Here is a 12,257-nt window from a genome sequence, read left to right on the forward strand (position 1 = left end):
GCACTTGCAAGAAGCCATACGTTGCACTTATTGATGGCATTACAATGGGAGGGGTAAGTTAAGTACCTTGGTGTTATACCTGGTGTAGATTGTTTTGAAGTGATATAACATCATGTACCTGAGTTGCATGAAGCACACGCAGCGTTCCAAATATTGCAGTTGAAAAACATTTTAATCCAAACCTTTTGCATCCAGCTTGTCAGACTAAATTGCTGCTCTCCTACCACTTCTGTTCTGCAATTGCTAGTGCAAGTAAATCCTCTGAGGCTCTGGCAGCAGTCTTGTCATTGCAGCAAACACCACCTCAGGGTTTTTGAAACACAAGTTTAATTTTCCACTCAATTTTTAATTGAATTTTTATATAGTTGCATTTCCTAATAAAGGCCAGTTTTCAAAAACACTAGGAAAATCTCATTCAAATCTTTACTTTAACAGATGCCCATATCATTAGTTCTGCATTCTTCTATCAAATGATCTGTAAGTGCTTTTACTGTCTCACCTCTCCATTACTTTAAAATGAGTTACAATACCCTGATTTTCTGTTCCAAAGTTGCACTTTACTTTTAGAGCATATGACTGGAAGAGGCTCCATCACACTGTGTGCCATACTCAGTGCTGATAGTTGTTTTAGCAGTTGCTGGTACTAAACCGTGTGAGTAGGCAGAACCATGCTTTTCTACTTGTGTGTGGCAACCATTTGGCAACCATTTGATACATGTGCATCAAAGCAGGGATGAGAGTGCAGCAATTGAGAATTACTTTGAACAATGAATTGACAGTGATGGCAGTGTGCCATGTTGCCACACAGATTTACAGATGCTGACAAATATTCCTGGACTGCTAATTACAATTGCTTCAATACGGTTCTTGACAGAGACTCTTCTTTTTCCTGAAAATAAAGATTTGAAGGGGCTCTGTATTGTGGACTATCATTAATTATGCTGGAAAGCTGCTTCGGTGTTTCTGCTGCCTGTTCACTCAGTCAGCAACATTTTTTATTTGTTTTCATTTTGAAAGTAATAGGCCAACTTATTACATGAAATTGACTGTTTTTGTTGGGTTGGATCATCGAGTTCCAACCCCCCCTGTTACAGGCAGGGCCAGATTCAGCTTATTGCCTGACGTACACTGAGCAAGAGGGAACATTCCTTCCCAGAAAGAAGGCTTCTTTATGCTCCTTCTATCTGTTGTACAGAGCTCTATATAGCTATTTTAACTAGGATATTTGAAACATGGCCTACATCTTACGTTTTCAGTAACTGCTCACATCTGAAGAGGACCTTTCACTGCTGAACCTGTTACTTAGAAATGTAGGTTGTCTAGACACTGTTTTAGTTATTTGTTTGGATTTCTTTCTTTTTAAGATCAACTCTTCAGGCATTTTTGTTTTACCCTTTGCTACACTGCAGCATCTATTCCACTGCACTCCTTCTTAGTGCTCTAAGAAATAACGTCATCAGGTAACTCTGCTTTAGGCAAAGTTTAGCACAAGTACAGGGTGAGCATTGAAGACCTGTGGAGCTTTACCTTAATTGCTTTTGTCTCCCACCTCTCTGAAAACATTAGTGTGGTATAACTGCCTAAACCACTACTTTGCAAAAGGCATTTTGCCTTACCTTACTTCAGGCCTTCTGAAATAATCTGAAATGAAAATAAACAAAAAGATGAGACAAGCACATAGTTGCAAAGCCTGTATGCTTTGAGGGCAAGGAAGTGCGTGTATTCAGAGTTTCGTCCACTCCTCCATCTGGTCTGACAGACAGGATTTTGGTTCTCATTGCTCTATTTGAGCCTTTGTAACACCACTTCAAGGTCTGATGCTCAGATTGTAGTTGTCTTTCATGTTTCTACAAAGCCACACAACACAGTCTATTAAATTAAGTTTGTCTTAGACACGGTGCAAGAAGTGGAACACAGCTTCGTCCTTCGCCTGTTGTAACTCTTCAGTTTCTCTTTCCTTACTCATTTTGTCCATTTTGGTTGTGGTCTTTTCAGTTTATGATCTAAAAACTGACAATTGCTCTTTTTACTCTTATTTTTTGCTGCTGAGCCCCAAAGATCTTGCTAGATGCTTTAAGTAAAAAACTGACAAGCTATGAAAAGAAACTGCCTAGCAGCCAAAGTATTTTTAGAGGTTCCATAGATTGCTTACTATGATTGTGAGCTACGTGCAAGTAGGGTGTTCAAAAGGCAAAGTAACCTTGTATGCTGTTTGTTTTGCACTTGCTAGTAGAGATGCAGTTCACTCCAAGGCAATGGCCTTCCTGCACATCTTTTCATCAACACTTAGTTTTCTGCTCTCTTCTGCAGTCCATGGAGGTGTCTGCTGATAGTTTAACAAAGGAGGCAAGAAGTTGTGCTCCACAATACCTATCTATTTTTGTGTGTTGTGTTAGTTTTGAGTTGCCTTCCATTCAGACAGCTCTTCTGATTAGAGCAAGGTTAGGTTTCAGTTGTCTAAACAGACCAATGCTTTTCCAAGAGAAATTTGTTAACTGCCATCATATTTTATCCTCTTCCCCCACTGCTTCCAGTATTGGGAACCCAATGAGTAATGACCTTAAACTTGGGGCTGCAGTGGCTGTTTTCTGTTGTGGTACAAAGAGGTTCACTGTGGCAAGATTTTTAGATTAGGCCCACTAGAACAGTCCTTGAAGTTGTCATATTCATAGTACTATCCTGTTCTGCTCCTACTGTAATTATTCACTGGGACTGCATTCATACAAAGGAGTTATTCATGTTATAATTAGATACTGTTTTAAATTACTCAGATGCCAGTGATCAGTATTTTTGACACAATCAGGTCATAATTAATCTATTTCATATGCTCACAGTCTGTCTTAGTCAGACAAAGGAGAGGGAGCACTGGTCATGGACAAACCACAGTAGACAAACAAGGAAATAAAGCTAATGACTCAAATTTTAGAAGCTCATGTTTAGGTTTGGGCTTAATAACCATGAAACACTTCATTTTTGACTCTAGGCTGCTTATCTATGAATAGACATGCAAGAAATCAATGTGAGCCATGCTTAAAAATGCAAATGCTCCTTTTGTGTCACTATGATTATGTAGTGCACTCGTGTTCTGATTACAAACTACTTAAAAAGCCAACAGTGTATTAAAAACTCACTGTGTGCTGAGGTAGCTTAAGTTGCTATTGAGTCTCAGCTAGCTTGGATTTGTAATGGACCTTTGAATGTTATCTTCAGAATGGAACTGCTTCCACTTCAACACTGCTTAGAAGCTGTTAAGTGGCACATGGGGGAGATAAGCAACCATCAGGTGGGGCTGTGGAGCTTCTTCTCTGCACCTTGTACAAAGTCCTAGAGTTCATCAGAAACTGAGTTCCATGTCAGTGTGTTCTTTAATCTTTTATCTATCTAGCTTCAGGATTGTAGGCTCAACTGATAACATCTGATGAAGCAGAAATGGAGGCATTTTACTAGTGAAAATAGTGGAACAGTTGAAACAGTCTGTGAATACATTTACTGTTAAAGGGCATGGCAGGCATATAGTCATGTTGCTTGAAGTTACTAATCAAATTCTAGCTGCTCTTTATCCAGACTCTTTACTTCAAAAATGAAATAACTGAGCAGAATATTTAAAATTAACTACTTTTAAAATTTATAATTGTCTGTAAATAAATTTCTAAAGTTAGGCTGCTTGGTTCTAGTAAAGTCCCAGTCTTCTGGAGATGAAAAGAATGCTCGGAGCTCCATCAAAAACTCGTGTTTTTAACTAGGGCTTTGTCACTAAGTTACTGAGTTGGAGAGGAATGTTTTTAACCTGTTTCCTAGCCAAAGGAAGTGAGTTACATTGATTAGAGTATTGGCTTCGCAATGTTAGAACCCAGAGTTTAAGGGGAACATCTGTTAGCATTCAGCAAAGGAAGTTGAGTAAGAGTAGATGGTGGTACATCCTTTTCAGGAGCAAAGGGACACTGCTGTTAGTTTATTGAGGAATCTCAGAAGCCATATATGGAGCACTGTCTGCCTTAAATAAGATGATTTACAAACCACTTCAGCTAGGCTTCATTTCAGAACCAGTGTTAACACTAGTAATTATAGTTACCTCTGCTGTATGCATCCAGTGTTTTTGATGTTAATTAGGCACAATCCTTAGAAAGGCCTGCAGTATTTTGGCAGTTGAATTACCTGTCACTCAGTACTGTTGTAGGTTTGTGAGCTTAATTATTTATAAGGCCAAAATAGGTCCTAAAGTACTTCTAAGTAAAGGCTGTTGCTCAAATGGAGGTATTTGTGCCTTTTAACTTCCAAATACAGGATTTAAGCCTTCAGTCTGACCTGTTACACAGTATATTTATTAGGCTTATATTAGGAAGTTACAGACTTAAGGGTTAGGTTGTTAGGTTACACTTCTTTAACAATTAATGCCTTGAGTTTTAGCATAAGAAAACAACTTCCTGTTGAGCAAGTCTACTTAATACAGTAGCATGCTAAACTTTCAGGTTAGAGGTGGAGTTCAGCAGGGATTCCAGCTCTTAAGCCCTTTCTACAGCCCTCTTTTTGGAGTTATTCTGACAATCTTATTTTCTGCTATTCACATACAGAGAGAGTAATGGGAGGTTGGAATTAGAATATAGCTTGCAACTTGGAGATCACTCAGCCTTGTTTCCACCCTCATGCCCCCAGGTACCACGTGACACAGTGACAGCATGCAGTGCTTAGTTCTCAGCAGAGACCTCACTTGTACTTACTGTCAGTATAAGAAAGCAGCTTGTGAATTGACTCTGTGGGCTCATGAGTGGCTTTCCATTAGTTTTGTCAACACATATCAACACAGATTTATTTTTTTTTGTAAGGCCTTATCAAGTGAGAGTCTACTTTAAGGATGCTTTATATAGGTTCCTTACAAGTGACTATTGGAGTTGTTTCAGGTTTCCTTCAAGCCCATGTCAGTCACTGAGGTAGCCATGTCCAATACGTTCAGCTTCAGAAGAGCTGGTGTTATCATCTTGCACTTAAAGAAGGGTCAAACATAGCTTCATGATGGCTTAGCAGATGTTCAACTAATGCACTTAGAAGTCTCCAGCATCAAGAATAGATTTTTTCCTAGACATCCCATCCTAATGGTTGATTATTTTCCCACAACTCCCCTCATGCCTAATTCAAAACTTGAGTGCATGTAGTCAATCCATTCCTGTCCTACTCACTGCTCACTAAGAACCTTTTGAGGTCCTTTTATTCCTTTCTCCCAGACACTCTGCTTTCACTAGGTAAGACTGGTCATTCACTCTTTACTATAGATTAAGTCCCTTGGCCTTCTTGCAAACCTCTGGAATCACTCCAATTCCTGTACTTCACAGTTCGTTACCAAAAACCAGACCTTATTTCAGCTGGGGGACTCACCAGCACCAAGTAGAGCAGAATAATTACCCCTCATACATAATAGAGATATTCTATCCCAGATAGGTCATGCAAATCACAAAGCACCAAATGCTAGGAGGCCACTGCATCTGTGTATTCTTAAAGCCACTGCTCTTGCATAGCATGAATACCATCGCAATGCATTTCCTTAACAGTTTTACCAAATCCTAGTTCTTCCTTGAATGCAATTTGTACATTACAGAGTTGTTCCTGTTGAATTACCCTTTACCTGATACACAAAACCAAAATACACTTCCTCCTTCAACTTCAGTCATTTGCCATTGCCTTTCATAGTCCCAACACATCAAGCAGGTCAGGCTTCCCAGGTATATTAAACATAGGCCAAGGCTACACTTCTGCCTTTTGGTGCCCTCTGCAGCATGATATCCTAAGTAGCTCTTCCTGCAACATCACTGCATTGTTACTTTTATTACATTTATGGCTGCTGTACGATCTGGAAAGCATCGAGTCATCTGTTGCCTAGAAAGCAGGCTTGCAGCCTCTGCATTTGATTTTACTTCATTAAACATAGCTGCTTTCATTTCATTAATTTGTTTCATCTTTATTCCACTATTTCTCTAAAGTAAGATTAAATCCTTATCCCACCTTAGTGTTCATCTTCCCAAAAATGTAACCTCAGAGTTAAATAGAAACCTCTGTATTTCATCATCCAGGCAGCTTAGCAAGAAACATGAAATACATTTTTATTTATGTTGGCTTCCAGAGTGCCTCAGATGAGGTGCCTTCTCTTAGGCTGTGAACTGCTGAGGTCTTAAACATGTTCCTGTCCCTGTGCCTTCTGTTCCACAGTGATATCATCTAGGCTGTGTTTTGCAAGTTTGTTTACTTGAGGAAACAGCTGAGTAAGAGGAAGTATCATAAACCCCACAGCTCAGAACAGGAACTTTTTCTATCATTTTAACTTAGGCTACAGCCATTTACCAAGTGGCCAGCACTACAGATAGGAGAAACTCCCGTTGTGCAGGAGTTCTTCCTTCCTGGATTACGCATTCAGTATCACAACTGCAGGTTGTAGTAGAAGGTGTGAATGGAGTACACACATTTGGTTTCAACTTTTCATTGTGTCTGTACAGTTTGCTTTTCAGTGGAAGATTCTAATGGCTTTTATTGTTAGAGGAATCAGAGTCCTCTTTTGAGTCAGATGTCAGAACCCAGAAAGTACATCTTTAAGGCAGAAAACCTCTGAGCTGAAGTTTGCATGTCTGCTACATAATAATTCTCTACTGCATCACATAGAGCCTACTTGTCTTAATGAGACCTTAGGGTAGGATCTAGGAGAAATGTAATATTTTACTGCTCTTCCATGAAGAGGAATATTTCTCTTTTAGGCTTTTACTTGGCCTTAAGCAATAGACTCATCAAAACTCTGAATTAATTTTTTGGAGGAGTCTGTAGTGTTTATTTCAACTCAAGCCTGGCATCTTAGTGAAACTACCTCAAATGTTCTCACAAGTTAGAGTCCCACAAAGGAGACCCTTCACACTATTTAAGTATGTGCAGTCAATTTTAGTTTAAGGTATACCCTAGAAGCTGCCCTGAAGTAACTGTCACACTAAATCTGGATAAGCTGCTTTCCAGTTCTCTCTGCCCTGCTCATCTAACTCATGCACATGTACTGCAGGGAAAAAACAAAAAAAAAACACAACAATTTGTGGCCTGTTTGTTGCAGTTACTGCAGAACAGAGATTCTGCAAACAAGTATCTCTTGTACCCTGAAACAAACCTTTCTGATACTGACTGGTGTACTGCTTAGCTTTTGTAATACAGAATGCTGAAAACAGCACTGAAAGAACAAAATGAGATTCCCTCTCTGCTGAAATTACAGTGTCCTTACCATCTGGCATGTGGGTCTGCCTGCTAAGCTCCTCTGACTGATCCTGGACAAATGGCACTCTTGGCTTTGTAACTAATTGGCCAACACAGCAGCAGTTTTTGACATCAGTAAGAAATAACTACTGAATTCTCTGTGATTTGCACATAGCATTATTCCTCAAAGGGCTAATTACAAAGCACCATATCTTAAATTATAGATCTGACATCCATAATGCTACAGCAAGTAAAACTCATTTCCCCCTCTCACACCTGCAGTGACTGATATATTTAATGTAAAACTACAGAAAGGAATGGTACAATTATTTTACACCTTGAAAGAAAAGGAGACTTGAACACACATTGCCCAGATATTGTTATACAGACGTACTGCACTTAATGTTTTCAAATCACAGAGTAAATGCCCTTTCAATTTCTACACAGTGTAATGAGGCAGCGATCACATCATAGAGCAAACATGACAAACATCTGAAGCTCAAGTTGAGGTTTTAAGCTATACTTCCTAAAGAAGATTGTGTGTGAACCTGAAGCCTCTGCATGTTTGCAGGAGGTCCCATGCATGGCTTTATGGAAACCTTTCCTGCCCTTGCACTGCGCAGTGTCATTGTGGAGATGCTCAGCCTTCTGCATGGGTTCATTCTTTCCATTGGATACCACTTGCTCTTGCTACAAGTTCCACTATTTTCCTTAGTTCCAGGCCTTCACATAGTCTCATGTTGAATGCATTTCCTCATGTCATTATTGCCCCCTCCTTCCTTTCATTATAGATCCAGAAGTAATCTGAAGAGAATTACTCTTCCCTGCTTCTTCATCCTTTCATGATCCTGATAAGTTTCCCCTAAGAGGAATGTACATACATGTATTCTCCATGGAGATAGTTTTAATGTCTGTTTACATCCTTCTATTTTGTAAGCATTTTTTGTTCCCTGAGGAACAATCCATTGTGTCAAAGCTCTCTTAGACCGTGCCTGTCACCCTAAATAACTAGGCTCCTGATTAAATAAAGCTCTGCTGCATGGGTAGAACACCACAATAAAGATTTCTTCAGTTTTAACAGAAAACCTAAAAGCTGAGTTGTTTGTTGGATACACCTTTCTGCACCCAGCCTTCCCTGCAGACATTAAGCTGTGCATATTAAAACCTATGGATTTTTTTTTGCAGTAGTTGCATTTTTCAGGTGATTCAGGGGGAGCAGAGGGACATCTTGTTTCCCAGAATTTTAGAGATAACGTTAAAACCAAGGTGATCACTAAATGTAAATCTTAGGAAATTAAAAAACAGTTGTGAACAAGCAACAAGGTCAGCCTCCTTACTGCAGAGGTGCATGTTTGTCCACTACTGCTTCTGTGTATTTGGTGCTTGCCATCAGAAGGTTGGATCAGTACCAGTGGATTAACTGAGGGGTGAAAAACAGCTGTTGAAACAACTACCCTAATAAAAATAGTTTAAAAGCATTCATGAGTTTCAGCTTGTGATAAGGAAATAATAAAAAAAATTTTCAAATCATTATCTAAATTCCATTCCTAAAGGACAGGCATAGATTGCAACATGGCCTCTGTACTTGGTTTTCAAGTTTCACAGCAGAAAAAAAAACTAACCTACATGATTACTATTAATGTAATTGAATTGAATTTGTTTAAATAATTAGGAGCCAGGATAGCAGGCTAGACTCATAGAAAACAGCTCTGCTCACAAGAAACAAAACTGCTTCTAACAGATTCTCAGCAACATCAGCCAAAGCATTCACAGGTAAGCCAATAGTCACATACAGAAAAAAGAGTCAGACTCACCCAGCTGGTGAAGGAGCTCTCTGACAACACAGCACCCCTCAAGAAGCAACCCAAGAGATGCTGTCCCTTCAGTGGCTTATATGAGCCATGGGGTGCTCCACTCTCAGCCCACCTCTTCTGGTCAGCTGGGGATCACAGGTGCAAACAATCTGTGCTCCCTGGGCCAGACACAGCCCTTCACCAGGTGCTCCATCACCACTTCAAGCCCGAAACTAACAGTTCCCCTAAATCACCATACAAAATATTCATAAATTAGAGTGGGTTTTTTTACTGTCATATTTGAATCTGTGGTGGAGATACAAGTAAGCTTATGGAAACGTGCAATGTTCTGTGCCATGAGGCATCAGAGTATTCACCAAATACTGGATAGCATTCATAGCACAGACTACCTTATAGGTTTGAGCTTCTCCAGGCCGTTGATCCTGCATGTCCGGATCCCTCTGTAGGGCCTTCCTAATCTCAGGCAGATCAACACTTCCTACCAGTTTGGTGTCACCTGCAAACTTACTGAGGGTGCACTCAATCCCCTTGTCCAGGTCATCAGTAAAGATATTAAGTGACTCCAGACCCAATACTGCCCACTAGGAACACCACCAGTGACTGGTTGCCAGCTGGATTTAACTCTGTTCACCACCACTCTCTGGGCCTGCTGCTCCAGCCAGCTTTTTACTCAGTGAACAGTACACTTGTCCAAGGCTATGGGCTGCCAGCTTCTCCAGCAGAACACTGTGGGAAGCAGCGTCAAAGGCTTTGTTGAAGTCTAGCCTGGCAGGTCACCTGGTCATAGAAAGAAATAAGGTTGGTCAAGCAGGACCAATTTGCATGAACCTTTCTGGCCGGTCCTGATCCCGATTGTCCTGCACATGGCACATTTCTCTGATTCACCAAGTCATCTTGCCCGTATCTATGGATAGAAAATGAAGTATGTCATTAGAGGTGGTCCATAACATTAATGATGAATGAAGATTAATTTTGCATTTCTTTTTTGATATCTCTTGTGCTTTCTTAGGCAGTGATTCCTTTGCGGTGTTAGTAGTCCCTACGCGGGGAAGAGTAATTTATGTTTTTGCTGTGAGACAGGTCTGCTTTTCTGTCTGTGAACAGATGTTTATTCAGTCAGTAACTCCAGTGCTCGATGCTGCAGGTGAATATAAGCACCATGTAGTTGTGGTGTGTTTCAGTGGGATTTTCTGTTGTGGTGGTCTTGGTTTCTGCAGTAACTTCCTTTGATATGGTGTGTTCTCTGACTGACTAACCTGGTCATTCTCGATTGGAGATAATAGAGCCTCTCATTTACAGCTTAGTTTTGAAGATTTATAGTAGCTGCATCCCATTGCTCAATTTATATCAGTAACTATAAACTTTTATTCCACTAGAAGAATATTGAGGTTTTGTATTCACCATAAAAAATGGAAATCAATTCTAGATTTTCCAAACAGTGCCACACAATGACATTAGAAATATGGCATTGAGTAGGAAATCCTGTGTATTGAAAGTAAAATTCAGGTACTTTATTGGCTTTTTCAGAAGGCAGTTTATGAATTTCACCAGACATATGTAAAAGATTTGTTTATATTATTATATTATCATATGCCTTTTTCAGATATGCTGACTCTAAAAAAACAAAGGTGTAACACACTATATTTATTAGTATTAAGATATTCATAACTACACCTATGTATCTGTAACAATACATTTTCAGACCACTATTTCTGCTCTTATGGCTGCTTTTGATTCAGTCACATAGAAGCACTACAGAAAGGTCTATTGAACAGGTTGGCTGTTACTTAACACCTTCTCTTCTGATACAAGTTTTGAGTATCTCTTGCAAAATGAAAGCATTCAGTTGCCAGTGGGGGAAAAAGTTTCTAGCCAGAATTAATATAAATCATCTGGATTAAGAATCAATCCTGATTCACCATAGAAATATAATCACAAAGTCATTTATGTTGGAAAAGAACTTGAAGATTCTCCAGCCCAGCCATCACCGAATACTTCTCAGTCCACCACGAACCCACACACCTAAGCGCCACATTCCCCCATCCCTTAAATGCCCCCAGGGATGGGGATCCCACCTCCTCCCTGGGCAGCCCATTCCAATGCCCAGCCTGCACTTCCATGAAGAAATTCTTCCTGGCTGCCAATGTAAACCTTTGCTGACGCAACAATTTGAGGCTATTGCCCGATGTCCTTTAAACTAACACACGTCTGTCCTGGATTAGACAGAGAAGGTGAATCGCATACAGTGGATGCATTAACCGTGTGGGAAGCTGCACATCAACATCCAACACACAACAGCATATGATCACCAGCTTAAGAAATTACTGGGCTTTGTACTGTGCCTTCAGAGTGTTAACTCGTTTTTATCTCCTCGTTTTATCTTAACGTTGGATTATTTTGAGATGGTCTTCAAAGCAGTATAGATGTACCATTTTCTTTACAGTGAATAAGGAGAAAATGCAATTTTAAACATTTAAATATGCATCTGAATTAAACCCTTATCTGTGCTGTAAAACTTGAGGGCTATCTCAAAAAGAAAACAAATCCAATTATGGCCAAGTCACATGAGAGAGTGAAATCAAATTTAATTACTTCTTTCAAAAGAAAATTACTTCTTTTATTAGCAAAATTCTACAGTTATTTTTATCACTATAAAAAGGAACAAAGTTGGAAGAGAAGCTGTCTTCACGGAGTTTGCACTCCATTCTTTATTACTTAGTACTCAGCTGAACATGGCAGTCCTTTCTCTTATGTGAACTTCTGATTGCCCAGAACATAAGCCAGAAAATGTTTTATGGTAGAAGGTGCTTGTACTCAGGGTTAGAAAAAAGCCTGCAAGTTTATCGTTAGAAAAAGCAAAATGGACTTGATTTATTTTATTGCAAGTTATCTTTATAAAAATATTGTCATTATTGCTGAACGTGCATAAAAATCACAGCAGAAGTATTGTGCTTTCTCTTGCTGTAGGAAGGGCTTTAGTCAATGCAGTGGAAATAATGCTGCTATGACCTTCACTGCATTGGAAGTGTTGAAGGCACAATTCCATTGATTCAAGAATTCTAGAGCTTTTTTATGAGTGAATGAAGCTTCACACAGAGGGCTGCCTTTGCTCCTCAGATGCGATCTACAACCAGTCAAGATAGAGAGGGACAGGTAAAGGATAAGACATTGATTTTACCCTGTGCAGGTGAGATTCAAGTATTTGCCTCCTTGAAGAAGAAGTTCCTC

At 39.7% G+C, this 12,257-nt stretch overlaps 1 protein-coding gene across 3 annotated transcripts in view; it reads left to right on the forward strand.

Moving 5' to 3' along the window:
- The window catches only part of HIBCH (3-hydroxyisobutyryl-CoA hydrolase), a 37,864-nt gene that overhangs the window by 5,965 nt on the left and 19,642 nt on the right, over positions 1-12,257 (forward strand). For all 3 annotated transcript variants that reach the window (XM_052676027.1, XM_052676028.1, XM_052676026.1), the window contains one exon: positions 1-53. In XM_052676027.1, the coding sequence (XP_052531987.1) occupies positions 1-53 (53 nt within the window). The remainder of the gene's footprint in view (positions 54-12,257) is intronic.

This window comes from Tympanuchus pallidicinctus, unplaced genomic scaffold (genome assembly GCF_026119805.1).
Source record: "Tympanuchus pallidicinctus isolate F22 unplaced genomic scaffold, pur_lepc_1.0 scaffold15, whole genome shotgun sequence".
Taxonomy (NCBI): domain Eukaryota; kingdom Metazoa; phylum Chordata; class Aves; order Galliformes; family Phasianidae; genus Tympanuchus; species Tympanuchus pallidicinctus.